At 29.6% G+C, this 27,269-nt stretch overlaps 1 protein-coding gene across 3 annotated transcripts in view; it reads left to right on the top strand.

Annotated features, from left to right (window-relative positions):
• The window catches only part of LOC122509863 (rap1 GTPase-activating protein 1), a 412,641-nt gene that overhangs the window by 250,774 nt on the left and 134,598 nt on the right, over positions 1–27,269 (top strand). For all 3 annotated transcript variants that reach the window (XM_043624154.1, XM_043624155.1, XM_043624153.1), the window contains 2 exons: positions 16,591–16,693; positions 18,284–18,376. In XM_043624154.1, the coding sequence (XP_043480089.1) occupies positions 16,591–16,693; positions 18,284–18,376 (196 nt within the window). The remainder of the gene's footprint in view (positions 1–16,590; positions 16,694–18,283; positions 18,377–27,269) is intronic.

The following is a 27,269-nucleotide window of genomic DNA, read 5'->3' as shown; positions in this document are numbered from 1 at the left end:
CCAGCACCGGCGTATCACCGGCCCGGTACTATAATTTACTTCTGTTTTTATACCGCCGAAGGAGATTTGCCGGTGATAATATTTTTACCGGCCCAGCACCGGCGTAGCACCGGCCCGGTACTGTCATTTCGCTCTGTTTTATACCGCCGACGGTGATTTGCCGGTGATAATATTTGTACCGGCCCAGCACCGGCGTATCACCGGCCCGGTACTGTCATTTCGCTCTGTTTTATACCGCCGACGGAGATTTGCCGGTGATAATATTTTTACCGGCCCAGCACCGGCGTAGCACCGGCCCGGTACTACTATTTGGTTTTGTTTTTATACGGACGTAGGAGATTTTCCGGTGATAATATTTGTGCCGGCCCAGCACCGCCCCAGCACAAAAATTTACTTAATGCTTTCTACTGGCACAGAAGTTTTGCCGACAAAAATATTAGTACTAACCCAGTGTCCTCCCGGTTGTTTGCCAATGTTAAACTATCAGAAAAAGAATTAAAGAAAAGAAAAAAAATTTGAAAATTAATTTATTAATTAATTTATTAATTTAATTATTAATAATAAATTAATTAGTTAGTTGTGCCGGCAATTATATTAATACCGAGTAGGTTGCTTATTGGTGCCGGCCCGGTATTTAACCGGTGAATAGGGCGGTTATTATTATTTATAATTACTATTTTTATTTATTTATTTTTAATAATTTAAATTGAATTAAAATAAATTAGAAATACAAATACTGGCCCGGTACCACACCGGTTGTTTTTTAGTGCCGGCCCGGTACTGCGTCAGATATTTATTAGTGCCGGCCCGGTACGGTTGCCGGATACCTACCGAAGTTATCATCCGGCAATTTACCGGTACTGCGCCGGTGGAATGAACAGACTTATGCCGGTACTGGGCCAGTACCTAGCCGGTTGTGCAGCCGGTAATAAACCGGCACCAAATACCTTCCAACAATAACCGGGCCAGTACCGCCCCGGTGGATTATTCGGTACCGGCCCGGTACGTATGCCGGATACCTGCCGCAGTTATCGTCCGGCAATTTGCCGGTACCGAGACGGTAAAAATTACGGTCTTTTGCCGGTACCGCCCCGGCACTTATAATCCGCCATTTGTACCGGGCCGGTACCATCCCGGTCGTCAATTTCTACCTGGGATTAGTCGTACTGGTACTGTACTCGCCATCTACCTTCGCACGGTAACAGGTACTGTACTAGTATGTCGTACCAGTATGCTTATGCTCGTATAATACGAGTACGATAATAGTATGGTGTACTGAAGGTTTTTGTAATTTAGTTTATCGTACGGTTACTGTATTCGTACTATACTAGTACCGCGTGTAAAGCCTTTTATATCCCTCCCCCTCTTGTGCTTTAGTCTGTATTAAGTATTAACTATTTTAATTTAATATTTGATGATAAATTTTCTGAAAGAATCATTACTAAGATCAATTTAATTTTGAAGTAATTTATTTTTATTAAAAGAGTTATTTTTTTGTACCTAAAGATATTATGTAAATCATGTAACTTGTAACCACATTTACTTTTATTAGAATAATCAGTGTTTTGAAGTATTTTAATTAAATAATTCTGTAGTGGTTTTGCTTTGCTAATTTTTAAACATTCTTTAAAATAACTGTGAATAATGACCATTTATAATCTAAAGTACTTTATTGTAAGGAAAATAATTTGGACGTTCTAACCTATAAATTAAAACCTATAAAAAAAATAAAAACCTATTAAAACTAATTAAAACCTAATTAAAACCTAATTAAAACCTATTATTAACCTATAAATTTATTCACTCATGTCCACGAGAAAATTGATCCGAATATTAATGAACGGAATATATATATAGAGAGAGAAAGAGAGAGAACACATTTATCGGTGACAGTTTATTAAATAATAGAAAAGGGGAGAGAATATGATAAGTGGGCAGACGTTTAGAATAAATTCCTCCTATTTTTTTAAAAAGCTGTTATGCCATAAGAGGTTCACACCTCTAGAATTCGCACCCGCCTTGCATTGTTGTTACATCGCATCGCAGTGAGGGATTTTTAATCGGTCGACCGATCTCGAGTTTATAACACAACTTGAGTAGTAGTGGACCCTCGATAATGATCGGAATGTCCCTTATACGTGATGTACAGTTTCAACAACTCTATTAACATTGTCAAATGTATAATTGTATATTCTCTTTGTATATACAAAGAGAAAAATTATTAATCAATGAACACGCATGAATTATGAGTCGTCGCAATATCTATAGCGAGGGTGATTTCTATTTAGTGCTGTCAATATCAATAATAGTGTTATTTATTTGACTACTTCAAATATTGATTTCTTTTCCATTGTATCGAAAATAATTGTGCTCTTTGAAACTGTTTTAACTTCTATTTTGATTTTCATTCTCACTACCATTTTCACTTTCATTTTGACTTGCATTTTCACTGTAAATTTGAGAGTTTTCCATTCTTAGATTCATTTTTACTTTCACTGTGCTTGATTATTATTTTCACTTTCACGTTGAACTTTATACGAGTTCAATTTTTTTTTCAAAGAAAAAGCACGAATCCGTCAAAATGAAAGTTAAAATTTTACATTTTATAATTTTTTTGATTTTATTCATAAAATAATATAATATATAATAATATAATATATAATAATAAATAAATAAAAAAAAAAATAATAATAATAATAATAATAATAATAATATATATATAATATATTTTATTTTTACTTCGGCTTTTTGTCCGAGAAGTGGAAATTTATATTTATTAATAAGCTGTGGCCGCAGTAGTCGTGAATTAGTGAGCGGAACTTAGGGTCAGTGGTTCGATACCGAAAGCCTAGAAATCATATTATTTCTATTTATTACAAAAGATAAAATAAATTTTTCTCAAAAATAATTCGAAATTCCGTTAGGTCTGATTTATTATAAAATTGTTTACTAAATTCTTATTTGCGTAAATACTTTGCAAATTCCGTTATGTCTTAATTTAGTATAAAATTGAAAATTAATAAATTTTTCTCAATAACAATTTGAAATTGTTTATTTATTAAATTAAATTTGCGATTTAAAAGAAAGAGGGAACAGTTTTTTTGACATGCATGCACGTAGATAAATGACAAAACACAAAAGTTTAAATTGAAATCAAAAGAAGTGGAGAGAAGAGGGGAGGTGAAAAAAATTTTCTCATCAATCATGTGTTTTTTAAATTTGAAATCAAAGCGCAACGCGTCGATCTTATTAACATATTCATGCGTGACATTACGCGAATCGTTGGACATCTGTCTGTCAAAATTGTCCCTGTCCCTCCCCTTATTCGTGAAGTGGTGTAGATTGTTGAGAAACCGGAAGGGAAACCAGAAAAAAAATTTCTCCTTTTCACTTGCATGGTCCACGGTCACGCAATTTTTGTGAATCAAAATGTGCGCTCGATTTTTTTCTCTATATATATGCGCATGAAGATTGATGCGATTTTTTCGGGGCGATTGATTCGAAATTAGGGTTTCTCATTGGGGCAATAAGAGAGGGAGAGATGTAAGAGCTCTCTCTCTCTCACACACATCTCTCCTTATTTCTCTCTCCCTCACACGCATTTTGAAAATGCATTTATGATAAGGGGCTGTCCATATATTACGTACCGTAATCTGGGGCTATAAGGAACAGATTTCAGCTTTAAAGTCTTGCAACTTTTTTTTTTATTGAAATATTGCCTTAATTTTTTTTTCTTTTCTTGATCTTGGCGAGCACTTTGAAGGGTTAAAGAATTGTTTTGATCAAAGCTGGAATTTTAAGCAAAAAATACGAAAAAGACGCATTTTTTCGAAATTACAAAATGGGGCTATAAGGAACAAGGCGGTAAAACTATTGGAAAACGTATTTAAATTTAAAGAAATTATTTTTTATTGATCGAAAGTAAACACAGAATATAAAACAAATGTAAAAACAAAACTAAACGTTGCTGGTATCATCAGTTGAGGTCGATGATGATAACTGGTCGTTTTTTGTGACTTGTCGGTACCAACACTCTTTTACAATTTCGGACCATCTTTGAACACTAAAAACCAAATTAGGTGATAAAAAACAAACGAAATTACGAAAAACTTACGTTTTGACAACACACTTTAACAATTCGGAAGAAATAATTGTGTTCCTTATATACCCGCCGTTTGTGAATTTTGGTTTTTTTCTCGTAAATCTTACTGTAAATACAAAATAAACGTATTTATTACTTAGTGAACTCAATAAAACTTCCCATAATAAATCCCTTTAATAAAAAAAAAATACTTTGAGAAGTTAAAATAGGAACAACTTACCTCGGCAATCAAATGTTTCCCAAGTTTGAAATTTCACTAAAACACAATTACTCACTTACAAGCTACTACTGTTCACAAAATTATTAATAGTCGCAATTATTGCATTGAATAGTATTGGCAGTTACCCCAGCAACAATTTTTCAAAAGCAAGTAACACAATTTATTCATACACGGCCCCGATAACTTCAACTCCACCCGAACACAGAGTTTTGTTCCTTATAGCCCCGGTTTACGGTAACGCTAATTTTTGAAAATTTTGACCCCCCTCCCCCATGTAACACACTGTTACATACGTTAGCGACATTTTTTTCGCTTATCCTAACAAATAGCTTGACCCCCCCTCCTCCAAAAAGTGTTATACGTAATATATGGACGATCCCTAATTTATATAGAAATGATGATGAATCAATTGCGATTCATTTTGCACGTGTGTTTATAGCGCGAAGTCTTTTTTTTTGCAAAAAGGCGAAAATTTTTTTTGGCGAAATGTCCAACCACTAAATTTCCATTTCGCTTTTTGGAATTATGTTATGTTTTGCAATCAAAAACACAGAGATTTTTTTTATCAGAATTTTTCTCTCTCTTGAAAAAAAACGATTTGTGGTCATTCTTCTATTTGACATTGAAAAATTATTTAGTTCATCACTATCATTTGCTTTTTTTATGTGTAATAATAACTCTCATGTTTTTATAAACAGATCATTAATCAATATTGTTTATTTATTATATATACAGAAAATGGAGAGGGGGGAGGGTGAATTTAAAAGTGATAATTGTTATCAATTAAAATAGTTCTCAATTTTTATATTTGTCAATTGCATTAGTTGTCAATTAATGTATATTTATCAACTGCACTGCAAAAATAAGTGTCTTATTTGATATCTTAAAATAAGATGTAAGATGGAAAAATGGTATCTTACATCTTAAAATAAGATGTTTTCTAAAGTATCTTACTAATTTTTAAGATGTTTTATACGTCTTAGATATTTCTTCTATCTTAAAAAAGTAAGATACTTCTGTAAGTTTTTTAAAGTATCTTAATTAAGATGTTTCTGTCTCAATAAGATGTTTAGCGATAAGATACTTGTGAATTGTAAGATGCGAAAAAAATTTAAGTTACTAAAAACTAAGATGCATAAAATGTCTTACATATAAGCCCATAGTTAACCTCAAAACTTTTTTCACAAAAAATATGATGAAAATGTGTACGAAGATGCTTTAAACATCTTAAATTAAGATATTTTAAATAACTTAAAAGTGACTACAAAAACATCTTAGAAATGACTACCAAAACATCTTAAATAAGATACTTCTTTTTGCAGTGTGAGATAGTTATCAATTTTTTATATTGCTTCCTCATGGAGGAAGTATTGTATAATACCAAAATTTTTCAGGTTCGATTTTTTGACATATCATAATGTTATTTGACCTCAGGAGCTCAAAAATGACATTTTTAAAAAATGTCATTTTGTATATGTGTGTATGTAAACATTACATTTTCATAAATATCTCATGATTTTTAATTTTGGGAAAAAATTTTTTTGCCCATAATTTTAAAAAAATGGTAGGACACCTTTAAATGTTTTTCCATAATTTTGTAGAGTTTTTTTAGACGCATCTTTTGAGTCCTAATTGAACATTGTTTGCCCATATTAACTGGATATATTAAATAATAATAATAATGATTCTATCACTCGGTTTTCAAATTAATTAAATGTTGAAGTTAACGATTACTCCGAGTCAAGCCAATGGAAAAAATTAAAGGAAGAGTTTATGAATTGCATTAGTTATCAGTTATGATATAGTTAATAAATTAAGGTATTTATCAACTAAACTAGTTATCAATTTTTTATATTTATCAATTGAAATAGTTGTCAGTTATAATAGTTAACAATTATGGTGTTTTTCAATTATTATGATAGCTATCAAGTAAAAGTTTATAAATTGCATTAGTTGTCAGTTATGATAGTTACACTGAGAAAAAAACTATTGGCCCAATAGCATCAATACTATTGAATTCAATTTTGTTGAAAGAATAATGTTGTGTAATGAAATATGTAAAATGGTTGAGATGTAGGGTTGTAGAATTTTATTAAAAAAATATTAATTAATTTGAAATAATTGTTGCCATTATTTTAAATAAAATTTTGTTAAATTAATAAATAGTATTTACAGTTTGTATAGATGTATATTTTAAACAATGCAATATGCTTTTGTTATTATGAACGATATATTCAAAAGTAATCGGTTATACATAATAAGACGATATATAATACATTTCTCAAAAGGAATTGAAAGAAAAAAATGTTGTCACCAAAACCAACAAAATGACTGACCAATATTTTGCATTGAGGGAAAAATAATATTACGAAATGCACCTGGGAGAGAGGATTATAGATTAATATGCTGAGCATTCAGATTAAATAGACAGATTCATAGAATATTATGAGGATGAGTTGCAAGTAATGAGAATAAAAAACTGTGATTTTTTATTTCTTAGAAAAAGAGAGAAAGAGAAATGATAATAAGTCTTGGAGAAAATGCAGACAGACACTAGACGCAAGCAAAATCGACACATAACACGTGAGAGATTCTCGGGTGTGGATGAAAAATGCAGCTGCCGCCAGATGCGGTATCTGTATATTTGTTTCAAAATCGTTTCTTCGTAGGGGAGCCCCAAGGCGTTCTCAAAGATTTCACGTTTGTTGCGTCTACACTGTCAAGAATGTCTGTATACAATACTATGTATTAGTCTCTTCTAACATACAAGCAGAAGCAACATTAGGAGAGAAGATCTGCAGTGTCTGTATATAGTGTGTCTTCACCTTTTACAGACTTCAGCCCACACTTTATGATCATAAGCATCTGCCGATGAAGGCCAATTTACTTCCTTAAATATAACATTCAAACGCCATTTTGCGCAGACCATATACCCGTGTAGAAAAATTGTTGGGTTCTAGTGTGGTGCCAGAAAGACAGTCTATTCTCTAACTGGGCGCTAAAAAGACTGTCTGACCATGGTCTAATCAGACCAGTGACGATCGAATCACGCGTTGGTCCAGACTGGACGAGCTAATCAGGGCTACTGAGCAGTGCTAATATTTAAAATTTTAGGTTCGATTTCAATATTTCAGTTTTTTAATTTTAAATAATTTACCCAAATTTACTCGGTTCTCACGTTTATTCAATGTAATGTGAAAATATGAATTATTAATAATAATAATATATATATATATATATATATATATATCCCGTGTGGAAAATGAAAATTGGTTCTAGCCAGGTCCTACCTATTTTGCCCTGTTAATAGCTTGGTCCTAGGTTGGCAGTGTAGGTTGGACCAACAATGGCTGGTGATGCGATTCTAGCCTGGTCCTAACTTGGGAGCCTAGTTAGGACCAGTTTATTTATATATTTTATTATAATTTTAATTAGTTTATAATATTTGCTAAAGAAATAACCTAAATTATTAATAATAAGTATTAGTTTTAATTAATTATTATTTTTTTCAATTAAATAATGACCAAAAGCGAATTCATAAATAATGTTAGTATATGTAGAGATTAATATATATTCCTCTAATATATATACATTAAAAATTATAAAAAAATTAGAAATTTGTTAATTAAATTATTTTACTGTATATATAATCATTAAATTGCATACTTATACGAATACAATGCAGAAAAATCGGAATAAACGCAAACCTAAGAAGTAAATAAAATCTAACGCACGCGGGAATCGAACCTACGACCTACGGACTACGAGACTAACGCCCTAACCACTATGCTAATGAAACTAGTTGAGATCAAAATTTTTATTGTCAGTGACTTGTGGACTTGCTTTTGATGATTCAATATAGTAATTATTGACACTAATACACGATAATAAATAAAAAAAATAGTTTAACAACAACAATAATAATAAAATAATGTCCAAATTGTAGGATGGATAGGGCGTTAAATAATTGGGAGAGGCTCGTGTTCATTTTAAAAAAAGAGTGTTTATTCTTAAAAGGTTAATTTTGTACTGCTGATCTTTCGGGGGTGGAAGGTTTACAAAGTCTTACCTGCACCCCTCTACTTCGCAAAATCCTGGGTAAAGGCCCATGACTCAACCTGGCGGAGGCCAGGTACATTGAGAGTATATACCATTAGTTTGTAGAAGAACAATTTATACATTGTCGACTACAAAATATAAAAATTCAAAAATTAATATTTTTATATTATATCAAGAAAAAAAATATCTATACATTTTCGTTAAAAACAGGTTTTTCATTGTTCTCAATCATTTTTAACATTAATTTCTTGGTCTAAAAAAAATATTCGTCTTTTGGATTTGGAAATTTTTCCTAATTAATTAAGCGGGTGATCCACTTTTTAAAAAAATGTCAAAAAAATTTATGTTAAAAACACGTTTTTCATTATTCTAAATTATTTTAAGCATTAATTTTTTGTTGCAAAAAATTTTTTAGACTTGGACTTAGAAATTTTTGCTAATGAAACTAGGAAGCCCAGGTAGGTCCTGGGTTGGACCTGGGTGGGTCAGCCCACATTCGAATTGCAATATCTCTTAGTGTTTAGCACCAACTTAAACAAAACTTAAAATCAGCGAACGAAATTAGAAATATATTTTCCTAATGATAATTATATTGCAGTCTGTATCTGTTTAAATAAATAAATAAATTTTGCTGTTTTATTAACTTTTGTAACAAATTACTTAAAAATTTGCAGCTTTTTATCTAACTTCGCAATTATTACACTTGAGTAGTGAAATATAAAGATAATTTATAATTTTAACAATTCAGCATTTGTTTAAACAAGAAATTGTTGTTATTTATTAATTCTTAAGACAATAAAGCGTCTAGATACTTGTAGTTTTTTAAAATTTTGCAATTAACTAATCTGAGTATTTACTTATTGCAAAATTAGAAAAAACTGCTAGTTTCTAGGTTGATTGTGTAAAAAGTTAGTAAATAACAATTATTTGTTTAAACAATTGGTGAATTAATAAATTAACTTTATTTTATAGTATTTGTATAATTTTCTGATTTATGTCAAACAATAAATTATTTAAACAAATATGATTATCAATTAATTTTATAAATATTAATTGAGAATATTTATCAATTTTTACATGTTTTTCATGTATCAATTTTGACACTTTATTTTCCTAAAAATTTTTCTAAGTCATAACTGGATCTCCTAGCTAGTACCAAGTTAGGACCAGCCCAGGATATATAAAAAGGGGTTGCCAAGTTAGGTCCAAGCTAGGGCCAATAATCATTTTAGGCATAGCATGGTGATTTCTACACGGGATATGTGTGTGTGTGTGAATATGTATTTGATGACAATAACTTATTATAATAATTATATTATTTTCAAATAAATAAAATACTGCACTAGCAGTAAATATCATTTAAAATAATAATATTGAAAAATAATTTTAATAAAAAAACAATTTGCGTTAATTGGTACATTTTTTAAATTCATTCTTTAACAGGCCTTTAACATTATTTACAAACATGTTTACAATTTTATTTTATAACACTTATACAGATTAAATATAGTAATTTTATTATTTTATATAACACTTACAATGAAAAATATCCGCTCGCATGTGGGATCAAACTCACGCCCCCCACCCTTGACGACCCGACTCGAAGCATTTAAACCGCACGGCCACTGAAGTCTGGGTGTGAACTCTCCTAAGGGAACGTTCATAAACTACGTAGCACGTCTAGAGGGAGGGGGGGGTCAAGCAATTGTCTACCATAAGAGGAAAAATGGCCCATTTTTTTTTGTCCAGTTGGACACTCTAAATTAGACCGTCCAGAAAAATCCCATATAGCATACAGTTAGAGCGTCCAGATTAGACCGTCCAGATGCGTCTAGTTCGGGCAATCACTGGACTCCAGACTGCCCTGAAATTTTTCTACACGGGATAGTATATACACGGAGAAAATTTCTTTCGTAATGATTACAATAGTCTATATTACAGCTCGGATATGTGACCACTTTTTGTAATGATTACGAAAACTATGTAATTTATTAAGAATTTAGTAGAAGCGATTACTATAGTTACTTTAATGAGTCCAAACACTGTATTAATTGTGTTGAAATTTATTTTTTGTAATCATTAATAGTTTAGATGTACAGGTTCAGAAAGGGTACTGTAGGCATTCACGCAGAGACTTGTTATAATTACAATAGTCTACGTTAAAAGGAAATCTTGGATACTGTTCACATTTGTAGCGGTCTAAGGAAATCAGTGATACAGACTGTAGTAGCCTTTACAACAGGACTATTGTAAAATAAGGCCTTGCCTTCTTATTTTACTATAGTTCTTCGTAAAGACTCCTATTGCTATATTTCTGATTACAAATGACTGTTGTAAAGTAAAAAAAGAAAATTTTCAACTAAAATAATTTTCTTTGTAATTCATGACTTGCGTAAAGTACGTAAGTTACCTAATTAGTGCAATTTACAATAATTCGTCCATTACGTAACTTAAGTTATTTACGTAAGTGCAACTTACGTTATTTACGCAACTTACATTATTTACGTAACTTATATTTTTACGTAGCATACATTATTTACGTAACTTATATTTTACGTAACTTATATTTTACGTAACTTACGTAATTTACGTAAGTTAACTTACTTATTTGTGTAACTTACTTTTGTTATTTACGTAACTTGCGTAAGTTATGTAACTTACTTAAGTTGTGTAAATTTTATAACAATTTATACAGGCAAGAAATCTTGTACCTTCGGTGCGTGTGTTAGAAAAAAAAATTTCACTATGGAAATGTAATAAAAAATAGACCTTACAATATTAAAGACTAACAATGAACAATAATTGTATTAATTATTGAGAACGAAGTGATTTTTTTACATTTAAAGTGTATAAAGTCTTTCTCGCAAGCGGTGAACTTTCATAGCAGTTAGTATATAAGGAAGTTTAAGTCATGTATAAATATGTGTAAATAGCAATCGTTATTATGTTATGCGTTTAGTATTTAAGTTAGATTCATGTACTTAGGGTTTAGTGAAATTGTCTAGTTTAATAATATAATTAATCTTGAAGTGGGTAGTCTTGGAAGAGTGAAATTGATGTGCAATACATGATTAGAAGTCATGAATTACAAAAAAATTTTATTTTAGTTGAAAATTTTCTTTTTTAACTTTACAACAGTCATTTGTAATCAGAAATATAGCAATAGTAGTCTTTACAAAAAACTATAGTAAAATAAGAAGGCAAGGTAGCCGCGGTCACCTTATTTTACAATAGTCCTGTTGTAAAGACTACTACAGACTGTATCACTGATTCCCTTAGATTGCTGCAAATGTGGATAGAATCCAAGATTTCCTTTTAACGTAGACTATTGTAATCAGTCACGTAGACTTTGTGCTAACTCATATTTAGTTCGTATTTATTTCAAATAAATTTTTAATGAGTACGTTCGACTTACACTGAGAAAACTGGAGTATTGGACTAAACATCTGGAGGGACAAATCGTTCATATTTGAGAGTTAGCTATTGGATAACAATCTAAATGTTCAAATTCACCATTGACAGATATTCGTGCCATTTCTCTAACAGAGGGACAAATTAACCATCTTGAGAAATCCCTTCCTTATCTGGCGCGAAATGAATAAATATGGCAACCTAACCCCTAAATTAAATACATAAAATGTCAGAAAAATAATTTCGCGCGCATCAGATCGTGCACATTTTCTGCGCAACTTTTAACCCTCAGACATAATGGGAGAGAATATACAATTAGATTTCCATTACCAATTTAAAATTTATTTTAGAAGGACTATTTAACTCTCTTCATAAGCAAAGGAAACATACACTTTTTGAACCTCTGAATTTGACTCTCCAGTTTTCTCAGTGTACAGAATTGTTACAACGAAGCTACTTTAGGCATTACGAAAAGTGGTCACATATCCGAGCAGTATACTGTTCGACTATTGTAATCATTAACAGAAAATTTTTCTCCGTGTAGTGCTACTCAATTCAATGGCAAAACAGTTTTCAAAACTTGAAGCATCTTTTTCGAAATTAAAAAACTATTTAGCGTTCGAGACATCATTAATCTTAACACACTTGGAATATTTTAACTGCTGCGCGCTGAGTTCGAAGAGTAACGATTTTTTTTCGCTTTTTTATTTATAGAATTCGTCTTTCCTCAATCGATAAAGCAAAAACGGTTAATCGTATAAATTTATGGTGAGCATTTAAAAATTGATACGGATGGAAATTAAGTTTCGTGGGTTTAAATAAATTTGAAATCAATACATGAATTTAGGATCATAATAGAACATTTCTGTAAATGATAACTGTGAGAATGATCAAGTTGCAGAATTGATAACCAGCAGATTTTCTAACCACATTTTTTTATTGTAAACGATAACTGACATAAAGAATGATAAAGACAAAATTTAATGCAAAAAATCATAAATGATTACTATCATGAATGATAACATACCATAAATGATAATTTCCATAAGTGATCAATATCATAAATGATAACTTCTACCCAAGTAGAAATGTCTGGAGTTAGGACGGAGTTAAACACCGACATGGTACTGACTCAGTACTGACCGTCGGTACTGACTTTCGGAACCCGATCAGTACTGGGAGTATACTGACTCTAAAACTGAATCAGTACTATGTCGGAGTTAGAAAAGTTCTAAAATCAGTACTGGCAGAAAACTGGCTTAACACTAAATCAGTACTGCGAAGGAGTTAAAAAAACAATCAAAATTTGTTATAATGTAATTAAACATTAAACATCGTTTGATTTATTAACAATTAAAATATTTGCAAAGATTTGTAAAAACATTATTCATCAACAATAATATCAAACATTTTATTAATTTATTATTAACTAATAGATATATTTTAATAATATAATAATGAATTATTATTAATTAATTATTTTTAGAATTATTACGTATTATTAATAATAAAAAAAATGTTATTTTTTAAAGCTGTATATATATTTTTATTTATTTATTTAATAAAAATTTTTCTTAAATAAATTTTTTTTTATTATTATTTTAATAAATAATTAGATTATAAATAATAAATAAATAATTATATTAATAATTTTTACCATATTATTATGATGTATCTATTAATTACTACATAATGACTTGATAAAATGTATATAAAGATATATGTATAATAATTTTTCTTGAAATAAATATAATATGCAGTGGATTTATTATTAAAGCACTGTATATATCGGTCCCACAATTCAAAAGGAAGTTTATGCGAGATAACTCCCGAGCTTGCGTGGCTATGCGGTATGTGTATTCGACTTGCGTCCTCGAGGTCTAGGGTTCGGTCCCCCGTGCGTGCGATATTTTTCCGTCTTAGTTTTAAGTGTTTTGTGTATAATTCTTAACAGTGTTACATAAAGTATAAGTTTAAATAATTAATAACCAGTAATAATAATAATTTAGTCATTAATTTAAATAAATAAGAATTAAATAAATAATGAAAAAATAAGAAAAATATTTTTTTAAAACTTATTTTAATAAAAGGAATTCTAATAATTAATTAATAATAATTAATACTAATAATAATTATTAGTATTCAATAAATTACTCCCCATGCTTTAATAATTAAATAAGGAGCTTATACTGACCGCCGGTAAAAATCAGTACTGGACAGCGTTACCAGCCAGGGTTTTCCCAGTACTGCAATACTGGCAGTCAGTACAAGATCAGTACTATGCCAGTATTACATTTCTACTTGGGTATAAGTGATAACTATCATAAATGATAAATTCCATAAGCACGAATATTTTGTATATTTTTACATATAAAATACAAATAGAATTTCTAATTATTTGTTTAAATTATTATTTCAACTTTTACAGTAGTACTGTAGATTAATTTTCGTCTTTTACGAACCAAATATTTGCTTCAATTATTCGTATATACTCGTAAATTCATATATCAGTGTGATTTAATTAACGATTGTCAGAGGGAAAAATAAAAAATCAGAAATATAATCGCGTTATTCGGAGAGAAGAGTGAAGAAATTTTAATGTATCACATCAACTAAAAGTAGAACTTCACTAATGAAAATTGAAATACGACACACTCTTCGATATTGTGCGAAAATTTCAATTAAATATCAAAAACCATATTACTATTCTTCTTAAAGCATAAAATAGATTTAAATGACATTTTGTTAGATATTTGATTTTGTGAAGATTGCCTGATGTCTTAAAATGGAAATATATAAATAGAATTATAATATTATTGATTATGAAATTCTTCCACTATTTATATGTAAATTTATTTCTGTATGCATTTTTATTATATGAGGAACTGTTTCAAAGAACTCGCTCGACGCGCGAGAAAAAGGGATAATGCCAGTCAGGTAGCAGTGAGGGCCTCTGGGTCGTCCACTGCTATACCTGACTGGTATTATCCCTTTTTCGCACGCGTCGAGCGAGTTCTTCGATACAGCTCCTCATATACAGTAGAATCCGTTTATAACGACTCCGCTTATAACGACCGACCGCTTATAACGACCTATTCGAACCTTTTAGTTTGGTTTACATTGAAATTACTATGGAGACGCGTCTGCTTATAACGACGAGCGACGTCCGGTTATATCGACCTTCCGTATATAGCGACGTCTTTTTCAGATTTATTTGGTCCGAGGTCCGGTTATAACGACTAATTACCGATTTCCTATGTCCATAGCTCCATCTATTTGACAATCTTTTCAATAAAGCATATATATTATTTTATTATATTGTTAATATTATTATAGTATTAATATTGTTAAATTATTAATATTATTATATTATTGTATTATTTAAAAAAAATATATATATGTATTTTTCTTCTTGACGCTTATAACGACGTCCGGTTATAACGACGGAAATCCTCGGTCCCTTGAATGTCGTTATAACCGGACTCTACTGTATATTAAATTTTATTAATATTATACGTTTTATTTTTTTATACTATAAATTTATTTTTCGTGAATATTATTTGTTAATAATTCTGGAAAAATTAAAATTTATTTCTTTATATATTATATATTCTATTGATATTCTACATTTTATTTATTTATATATGAATTTATAATGTGCCTATACATGTATCGTCAATTAAAAATTAACAGATGGTGTACATGTAAAGATTAAACATAGTCACATTCCCTTGGGATTTTTGTTTTTCTTTTTTTCTTCCATTTTTTTTATTGGTGATCCGTTGGTTATGTTTATTGAATTAATTTATTTAATTGATTGCACACATTATTCTGCGTATGTGTGGCATGTGCGGCAATTGGAGATGAAAGCTGATTCTGTGGGAGCGACGTGCGGTTTTGTTGAAAGAAGAGAAGGCTATTCGTGGTCGAGAGATTATTTTCGTCTAATTTAATCGAATTAAAATTTACAAATTCGTATCCGTTCTACTGAAAATTCTTTTCTTCTATTTCTATATATATATATATATATATATATATATATATATATTTAGACAGATGATTTGTTTTATTTTTAAATGCAGCGAAAAGTTTTATGTAAACCAAAGAACTAATAAATATATACATATATAAAATATAAAAAATACGTACAATTTATAAAATATGTAAAATAATATAAATACAAACTAAGTCATGCCTTTGACCAGAGCTGAATACCTTGATAATTCGGTAATTAATAGACGTAGACAAGCGAATCAATTTAGAAGTGACTTAAATTATTTTGGCATACCATTAAGCTCATTTAGATATAAGAGAATTGCGCAATTTAATAAATTTCAACGAAAATAACAATGCAGCCACATAAACTTATGTTCTATTCTTTTATACAAGTACTTTGTACGAATGGGTTTTCAACCCGTATACTATTTAAATAAATAAATAATAAAAATTGTACACTCGAACCCCGATTTAGTATAGACTTATAGGATCCACTAAATCGGGGTAGACAATTATTTACTAGAAGACATTTATTTATTTTAAAACCAAATTAAAAAGTAATCGTCGCTAATTGGCCTGACAGTCGATGCTACGTTTTAAATTAAAGAAGAATTTATTAGAAGGCAATTAATTAATATTATAGTAAATAGTAAAATTTTACCACTTTATAACATATATTTTAATTTATAATTAAATAAAATAATAAAATATATTCTTTTATAAATTTTATTTATTAATAAATGAATAAAAAGAGAATAATTTTTGTAACAGGTATTTTTATAATGGGCTTTTTGATTTTCAGGAGACAGCAACTCGAGCAATCAGTTTACTGCGATTCGGAGTCACGCAAATCGCCTGGGGATGATCGCCACGATGCTCGAGGGGGAAATTCGGACAAAGTCAAGGTATGATAATTATCTCACTTATCTCTCATATAACGACATGCACTTGATCCCGAAGACACGAACCTTTCACGACTTCAAAATTGACAGTGCAACTACGTAATCTTCGGTGATGCCCGGGACAGAAATTAATGCTCGCGTATATATGCGCTTATATGTGCGTATATGCACATATAGGCACATGTAAGCACATACAAGCGCATATATAAGCATTCGTGTTTATGACCTTAATTATGTCATATATGATACGGCACCAACTAAACAACATTTTTTGCTGACGCACATCTTGAATAATGGCAAATGTTTTTTTTGTGCTCTTTCTTCGAACACCTGTTCATAGAAATATTCAGTCTTTTTAATATGTATTAAGGTTCTTAGAGCGTGGTCTATTTAGTGTATAACACGTTTTCGTCGTAAACCAGTTTTGTTATCAGTCAATGATACCGAAATCGTTTCCAGGTCTTTTTTCGAATGCGCGGTGTTAATTTTAATCTGGAGTTGATAAATCTTTTTTGTAATATCTTTTTGGTGCGGAGGGAATAATAATCGGAGTCAATATATACAATATTGACAATTGATGGGAAATTTAATTTATCACTACGATAGTCAATAACTATGTATGATAACATATTTATCAATATGATAACTTGCATAGTTGATTTCTACTATAGTTGACAATAACCACAATTAATATTTATTTAGTTTGATAACTGCCAATATTGATAACTATCGTAGATGATAACTAGCACGGTTGATAACCATCATAGTTTATAATAATGATACACTGAAAAAAATATATTTATGATATACAGCCATAAATATGGCCAATACTCACATATTATATTGGTGTATATGGGACAGCCATGCAAGATTGCTGTTTCAGCTATACTCAGTGTAGAACATCAGCCATATGTATGTGAGAGACAGTAATATGTATGTGAAGAACACCAATACTGTATATAAAGAACAGAAATACAGTATTGCTGTTTCAGCTATACGTCCTTACTATACTCGTATGACAAAAACGACAATATCATTTTTTTCAGTGTAGTTAATAACTATCGAAGTTAACTATTGTAATTGTCAACTACAAATGTTGATAACTATTATAGTTTATAACTATCGTGGTTATAAACCACGGCATAGTTGATAACTATCAAATAGTTATTACTAAAGTTTCCTGTTGATAACTTTGATAGTTGATAACTATCATAGATCACAACTACCTTACTGCTGCTTACTATCATAATTGATAAGAACCATAATTAACTTCCTCAGTTGATAACTATTATAAGTTTTAATCGTCTTGACTATGAAATCAAATCATAATTTATAAATTTTAAAACCAGAAAGTACAAACTATCATAAATTGTAACTATTATTGTTGATAGTTGTTGATCGTCTGATTATAACGAATGTTAATTAAGGCAGAAATTTTTTCTTTTTAGATAATTACATAGATGAGTAATAAAAGTATGATTAAAATAAATTCGCGTAATTAAGAATAGAATAACGTACATGAATAAATATTTTTGATATTTTAATTGTATTTTTCAAGTTCAGCAGTTAATTCTTGTGTTGACATGATTGCAGGGAGCGACGCAAGATTTATTTGAATTGCTCGAGAGGGTGCAGAGCTCGAGGCTTGACGATCAACGCTGTGTACTTCCTCCATACTTTACTCAGGTAAGAAATAAAATATAATATTTTTATCTATACCTGTTCTCTTTTTGTCCATATTTATTTGAAATTGGTTTTAATTAGAAATTTTAATTTTTTTATTATATGCAGACTTTTGTGGTAAAGTGTTTTTTTACCACAATAAATAAATAAATAATAATAATAATTCCGATTTAAATATATAAATCAATAAAAGACAGCTTTTAAATAAACAAAGAATTTATTCCTCGAAGCTGGAATCAGGATACACGAATCGCCAACAATTAAATATGATATTCTGAGATGCCGAATTCTCAAACAGATAAAGTGCATCTTTACACTTTGGACCCAAAACGGCAACTGCCCAAGCCATCCCTTGGAAAACCGCGCTTTCCTTGGGAGTCGCCAAATTCCTATCCCTTGCTGTCCTTGTCTAGCATAAACCATATGGTTATCATATGGTCCTCGTACCGCCTAAATCTCTGAGTCTCTCATTGTTCCCGTGAAGTTAGACCCAAAGTTGTTGTCAAGCAAGTTTGAGACATTTCACAAAAATTTCCTCTCCGACACTTTGTTTATCAAACTGGTTTTATCCTTTTTTTCTATTATTGCTTGCTAGCAATATTTCCTACTGGCAAGCTTTCTATGCGGGTGGAACATTTCAAGTTTGCAGTAATCTTGTTGCAAGATCACCTGCTTATTTGGGTAAAGTAAGTTTAAAAACTTTTTAAAACCATTGAAAGGTTAAAAAAATTGAAAAAAGGTTAATATCGTTGAAGAGTTTTGAAAAAGGGAAAGAAAATAAAATAGAGAGGAAGATTAAAGAAAAGAGAGAGAATAAGAAAGAGGTAAAATAAAGAGAGAAAATAAAAATTCAACAACGAGACTTTAAATGAAAAGGAAAGGCAAAAAAAGACGATTAAAGATTACGTAATATAATCATATGTAATGAAAAAAATCTACACACATATACAATAAACACACTACACCGCGTATATATCAATTGAAATGCTCGCCTACTCATTTCCGGCATTTATACGCTTCGGTGAGTTTGGACACAACGTTTGTTTCGTGAGATTCCACTTTAAGAAAAGTCAAGTGGAAGGTGCACGCAAATAATGCAAAAGACCTCGAAAGACTATACACAGTAGTAGTAGTAGCAGCAGGGGGATGTGTAACGAATTTTGAATATTTTAGAAACTTTTCTTTCTTTGAAACTGGGAGTATATATATATATATATATATATATATATATATATATATCCAATATGAGCGGAGAGGACTGTGTCTTGGAAAACTTGTAAATTATAAATATTCTCCCATTTCGTCAAAGGGGAAGAGGAGGGGGTTTTCATTCCCTCATTAAATCTTTATCACGTTTGTATATTATTTATTCCTATATATTAGTGGACAAGATTCATTAATTATTTAACGTGTCGAGAAACTTTTCTTTTCTTTTTTAAATTATCTCATGATCATCACTCTGCTAAAACGAATATAATAGAAAATTTATTGTTCCTTTGAAATAATTTATATAACTCCTATAGTTCAAGGAGAAATGAATTATAATTGCGAAGACAAATTTACACTTGAAATCTGTTGATGATAATTCACATTGTTCAAAGCTGTTATTAATATAATTATTATTATCATTATTATTATTATTATTATTATTATTTTTTTTTTTGCTTAGGGAATTTTGGAAAATCTGCCTACAGATACCTTGGATTCCGCACTCCAAGGTTATGAAGGGTTGGTACAATAAAACAAAAGAAATATAAAGAAAAATAAAATAATAAATTTAATAAACTGGCCACCTACTTCCAGCCCGACCCACTAAAACCCGTAACCCTTCTTTTGGAGCCCTTTACCCTCGTAAATCGCTGATGCGACCTTCTTCTTTTTCTGCGGTTCTCCTGCGTCCATAGTTAAAAAAAATTAAAAACTATTTCATAGTCTAAGCGAAATTTACAGCACAACAATATTAAAAAACGAATTTTTAAAAAGTGTAAAAAGTCAAAAGTTAAAATTGTAAACGGGTATAAAAAAGAAACAAAAAAAAGTAAACACGTATATAGTGTTGAAAAGATAAAACTGTATAAGGACAAATAAATCACACAACAATTAAAAATTAAAAATATATAAGGACGCGGTCCACGAACGTTTGGCATGAGTCGTGCCAAGATTATTATTATTATTATTATTATTATTTTATTATTATTATTATTATTATTAGTTTTACTATACTTCTAAATTATATTTTACTCCACTTTTGGAGTAAATTTTACTATAATTTTTAGGTAAATTTTACTATGATTCTAGGGTACCGTAAAACTATAATTCGATTAGCATACTTTTTGGGCAGAAATATATAAGATTTACAATTATTTCGGTTAATATAAACGTTAAACTGTAGTTTAAAATTTATTTGTAGCAGATTCATTAGTAACTTTCAATAAAAATTTCTACGCTGCATCCTACTGTGCATTACATTTCCTGTATCTCCAACATGATTTTCATAAAGCAGAAAACTAAAAGCAATAAAATTCAAATTTGTAGTGTAAATTCGCTCAGGAAATAAGTCTACAAAAAAGATGTTTGGGCCTGGACACTTTTATTATTGTTAATTATTTTCATTTTTAATTTCGATTTTTTTAAATAATATAGTACCTTTCTAATAGTAACAGTTATACTTGACCTTATTTTTTATGGTTATGAGTGCGTTTAGTTGAATCTAATTACTTATTTTTCTTTATTGATTCTAAATAATACTTAATTAGTTTGATTTTTGTAAATCATAATATATTTTGCCAGTATAATAATGGTGAGCGAATTTATCCTCATTTAAGGGTAAAGTCGCTCAGAACACAACGGCTTATAAATATCAACTTTATCAAAATTTGAAACTACCCAATGGGAAATTTACAACTGGCGTAGTACTGCGCCAGCACTGGCAGCACTGGCGGCAAGGCTGAGAGCCAGCACTGGCATGGCACTGGGATGATAACGCCGTCCGGCGCTGCCGAAGTACTGTCTGTCAGTGCTGCCAGACAGCGCTGGCGCAGCACTGGACCAGTGCTGGCTGAGAATATTGCCGCAATAAATGCCGTATTGTTATTAATTAGTCGTAAATTCATAATTATAAATAATTTAACAACAAAATGGTAAATAATATTAATAAATAGTTATTATTCATAAAATATTTCTCTTCTTAAAGAAATTGTATTAAAGATGGAGACTAACAATGGATATAGTAAATTAAGTAGAAAAAAATTGTTTATAACATTTAAAAATTAAATAATAAACAATTACAGTAAGTGTGCATTAGATTTTCATATTTTAGTACCTAACGATTGGAATCTAGAAATATCGCAAACCTATGAAAATAAACAAAATTGATGACGAGGGGAATCGAACCTACGACCTACGGACTAACAGACTAACGCTCTAACCACTATGCTAACGACACATGTGTACAGTAAAGTATTAATATCTCAGTATCATTCAAACATACAATTATTGAGTCAAAGATGAGAAAAAAATAGGGATACGTTAGAAATAATAAATTGAAGTAAAATAAGTTAAACTAAATTTTTAATAATTAAATTATTTTATTTATTGCATTTAACATTTTACGTAATTCTTAAATTACGTGGTAATTTTTTAATAATTTTTTATTCATAGTAAGAAGTATAATAGTATTTTAATAGGAACCAAATTATTATTGAGATTAAAGTTTAAATTTTGTTTAAATAATTTATTATTTACAAAGTTAGACAATTGTGTTAAATTGTTATTATTAAATTTAATAAGAATAAAAAATGAACAACTGAAAAGTAAAATATTAATTTTTTTCAATAAATTTATATTTATAAACATTTATAAACTTTTTTTATAATTTTTTTCAAGTTTATGTCAAAAAAGCAATGTTGGCAAAGAGCGTTGTGAACAATTTTTCTATACTCAGCCAGCACTTGCCGCCGTGGCTTGTCCAAGCTCTGGCGAAACAAAAATTCTGTACTGCGCCAGCACTAATTGTCGAGGCTCGTCTAGACTACGCCGAACAATCGTCTGAGTACTAAGCCAGTGGTGAACATCGGCACTACACTGGCATTTCCCATTGGGTATTATAGAATTAAACAGAATTCTAACAACGGAGTTTGAAATATTTGGTTATAATACTTCTTAAAGGGCGTATCAGAATTTGACATTTCGAGTTTTAATACAAACATTTTGAATATTGTGAAAATTATACTAAATTATATCTTTTCAAATATATCATATTTCCTTATTTTACTTCTAAGCATTCTTAAAAGTATAGTAACGAAAATCCTTACTATATACCAAAATGTCCTATACACTTGTCACTAAATATATATGTATACTAAAAAGTGACCCTAAAATATTAAATATTGAAACAAAGTTTCTTTCAGTGTATCCTGATTTACGGTATATATTTTAATATTTTAATAATACCCCTGGAAAATTAGGATAATTTACCCCTCAAGTATAGTGAAATATACCCCAATAGTGTAGTCAAATATACCCCAGAAGTAGGGTAAATTTTACCCTATGGAATAGTAAAAATTGTCAGACAATTTAAATTTTATTTTGTAAATAGTAAAAGTTACTTTATCTTTTTCTCTCATAAAAAAAGTTTTTAAGTGCATCATTAAAAATGCCAAGTCACGAATTATCTTGTAAAAGCAAAAAAAAGTGTCACACTTAAAGAAGAATCAATCGAGGAATCAATTTAAGGGACAAATTTTCCTAGTCGGTTTTAGTATACTTAATTATCTATATATACAACGCGCAGCAGATTAATAGATTCTAGGGCACAGAAAGAAAAGATTTAATGATTGGAGTATTTTTTTACTTTCTTTTTTTTCTGTTGTTCTCTTCCTTTCAACTGGAATTTGAATCAGATCAATTGGTATATAGTCGGAAATTTGCTACAAACAAATGAACGAGATCAGCGGACGCAGAGATTCAAGACCTTGTTGAGCACACATTTAATTGTGTCAATTGAAAATGAATCGATCTCCATCCGGATAAAAAAGTGCTTGTTATTGTCACTATGGATAACAAAAAAAAAAAAAAAAAAAAAAATTAACAGTTTAGCGCATGACTGTGACAAATTAATTGTTACTCTCGTTCACTGTCCCCGAAAATTTAAAACGATAAGTGACGATGATAATGACAGACTAAATTGAAGAGCATGCTTTGCATCGCTGGAGAGCTAAATTGAAAAGTTAGGTCAATTTTTTTGTCATTTTGTTATTTTTGTTATTATGAAATTTCATTTTCACTTTTTAAGACTTTTTTTCTATCTTTTTTTTATATAATTGAAAATGAAAGTAAAAACAAAAATCTATATTAAAGTCAAAATAAAAATGTATTGAAATACTCTAATCCAGATTTAGAGAATAATTTTTTATGTTTTAAATCTTTGAAATTTTAATTAAAAATTACAAGAAGTTATTACCGCTATTTTTACTACACAACAGAAATAATTTCAAGGTGACTAAAAATCTAAAAATAATCTCTATACAGTAAACTAAGAAACATAGTAAAAATCATTCCCAAGTAGAAATGTCCGGAGTTAGGACGGAGTTAAACACCGACATAGTACTGACTCAGTACTGACCGTCGGTACTGACTTTCGGAACCCGATCAGTACTGGGAGTATACTGACTCCAAAACCGAATCAGTACTATGTCGGAGTTAGAAAAGTTCTAAAATCAGTACTGGCAGAAAACTGGCTTAAGACTAAATCAGTACTGCGAAGGAGTTAAAAAAAACAATCAAAATTTGTTATAATGTAATTAAACATTAAACATCGTTTGATTTATTAACAATTAAAATATTTGCAAAGATTTGTAAAAACATTATTCATAAACAATAATATCAAACATTTTATTAATTTATTATTAACTAATAGATATATTTTAATAATATAATTTAATAAATTATTATTAATTAATTATTTTTAGAATTATTACGTATTATTAATAATAAAAAAAATTTTATTTTTTAAAGCTGTATATATATTTTTATTTATTTATTTAACAAAAATTTTTCTTAAATAAATTTTTTTTATTATTATTTTAATAAATAATTAGATTATAAATAATAAATAAATAATTATATTAATAATTTTTACCATATTATTATGATGTATCTATTAATTACTACATAATGACTTGAAAAAAAGGAAAAAAAGATATATGTATAATAATTTTTCTTGAAATAAATATAATATGCAGTGGATTTATTATTAAAGCACTGTATATAACGGTCCCACAATTCAAAAGGAAGTTTATGCGAGATAACTCCCGAGCTTGCGTGGCTATGCGGTATGTGTATTCGACTTGCGTCCTCGAGGTCTAGGGTTCGGTCCCCCGTGCGTGCGATATTTTTCCGTCTTAGTTTTAAGTGTTTTGTGTATAATTCTTAACAGTGTTACATAAAGTATAAGTTTAAATAATTAATAACCAGTAATAATAATAATTTAGTCATTAATTTAAATAAATAATGAAAAAATAAGAAAAATATTTTTTTAAAACTTATTTTAATAAAAGGAATTCTAATAATTAATTAATAATAATTAATACTAATAATAATTATTAGTATTCAATAAATTACTCCCCATGCTTTAATAATTAAATAAGGAGCTTATACTGACCGCCGGTAAAAATCAGTACTGGACAGCGTTACCAGCCAGGGTTTTCCCAGTACTGACTTAGTACTGGAGTCAGTACTGCAATACTGGCAGTCAGTACAAGATCAGTACTATGCCAGTATTACATTTCTACTTGGGTTGTTTAGTAAAAATCATTAACACCAAAATGATTAAATTAATCAATTGTTAGATTAATTTTTCCTATGAAAGAAAAACCAAATCATTTTAAAAATATTTTAGAAAAATAATCCTTTGACGAATTATTTCAATTCTTGATGGATTAAAGAGGATTATTTTAATCCATTTTGATGTTAAAATAATACCCCACAATTTTCTGTAAAAGTGAATTAATCCGAAAAATTTTAAAATAATCTTATTGTAGAATCAACCATATGTTTCGAAAGTTTCTGTTGAAAACACATCATATGTATCAGCCGCAGAATTATATATATACACGGAGAGAAGAATCAAGCGTTTGTAGTAAGACATGGTCTATACTTAAAAAGCACGGCGCTGTTTATACTCGATTTGTAGAAATCTATGCTAAAAGAGTAGGGACCTATACTCTTTTAGTAGAGACCTATACTCTTTTAGCATAGATTTCTACAAATCGAGTATAAACAGCGCCGTGCTTTTTAAGTATAGACCATGTCTTACTACAAACGCTTGATTTTTCTATCCGTGTACACTGTAAAAAAAGACAGTGTATTAAAACTTGGCCTAAGTAAATAAATATAATATAATAATAAATAAAAAAAAATAAAAAAATTATAATATATAATATATATATTATATATATTATATTTATAATATAATATCTAAATACTATGTCTCACGAGTTAAAATACTACGAAACTAGGTATTTTTAACATATCGTAGTAAGTTTATATGGTATTACATAGTATTTTTACCATTGCTGTGTAAATTTACTACGTTTTACGTGGTGTAACTTATTTCCTACGTCTGACGCAGTAAAATAACACACCGAATGTGTAATTCTACCGACGATTCAACTCAACATAATTTTTTAAATTGCCATTTTCTTTATTCACTTAGAAATATACAACTTTAAGATATCAGAAAAATGTGAAAACCTTTTTAATGGACTTATTAGTAGACTTTGTTCTCTTTTTCCTTTAACTTTTGCTAATTTCTTACTATAATTATCATCGATATTAAATATATAATATTTCTATTCTGAAAAAGCATTCAAATTCTATACTTTTTGGGTTATGTTGCACGCATTAGTAAAATTACATTCGGCATGTTTTTTTTAAAATTGGCAATACTATACTCATTGTGAGTGTGTTAAAAAACATAAAGGTTGTTATATTACCATATATTACATAGTAAAGTTACTATATAATACGTGGTGTAACTAATTTCCAACGTCGGACATAGTAAAATTACCATGGCTTTTTTTACAGTATATATATATATAATAGAGGAATAAAAATCTTTTCAATTTTTCTCGTTTTTCCAATCTTTCGTTTCTCTCTCTCAGAATATAATATATAAATGCTCGCACGTTTGTCGAAACAGTCCAGCCGACGGGACGATTAATATTGCTGGCACGGTATGAAGTATAGTGCATCGCGGATCCCCCATTATAATCCCACATGGAACTACTCGAAGATGGATGAACATAATTCTTCACGCGCTGTCCCTGTTCCCTGTCCAAAGGTATACATTTATACGTTGTCCGCGACCCGAGATGGCCAATGTTACAATGTTGCATCGTAACATATTCGGCAACATGCTCCGAGCGAATCATTCGGACACGCAGTGTTGACATCGTTACGAAAAAAAGCTCTTTCATCGGTTTTATATCTACACACACACACACACACATGTATATTGTCAAAATTTTTACCGCATGAGAGCGAGAAAAACAGGCACTTTAAATCATCTGCTGATTTTAAGTTTAAAAAACCCTCGACCGAAATTCGGATCCTTCATTTTTAGAAATAAATTAAAAATAGAAATATTACTATAAACAAATAAATATTAAATATTTTGTAACAAAAAAATTTAAACTATTTCGTTAATAGTAGAAATTTACTGATGATTAAAAGAAATTTTTGTTAATTGTAATCAATTAATTACATTTTACTCAATCAAAATTTTATTTTTAAACTAATTTTCGAGCAAAAGGACAATTTACCTCAAAATTATTGTAAAATTTGACTCAAAAGTATAGTAAAATTTATCCCCCCAGAAGTTTAGTAAAATAAACCA

Source organism: Leptopilina heterotoma, unplaced genomic scaffold (assembly GCF_015476425.1).
Source record: "Leptopilina heterotoma isolate Lh14 unplaced genomic scaffold, ASM1547642v1 Lhet_63, whole genome shotgun sequence".
NCBI classification, from domain to species: Eukaryota; Metazoa; Arthropoda; class Insecta; order Hymenoptera; family Figitidae; genus Leptopilina; species Leptopilina heterotoma.
Note: the sequence above shows the minus strand (reverse complement) of the source record. Positions and strands in the feature narration are given on the sequence as shown.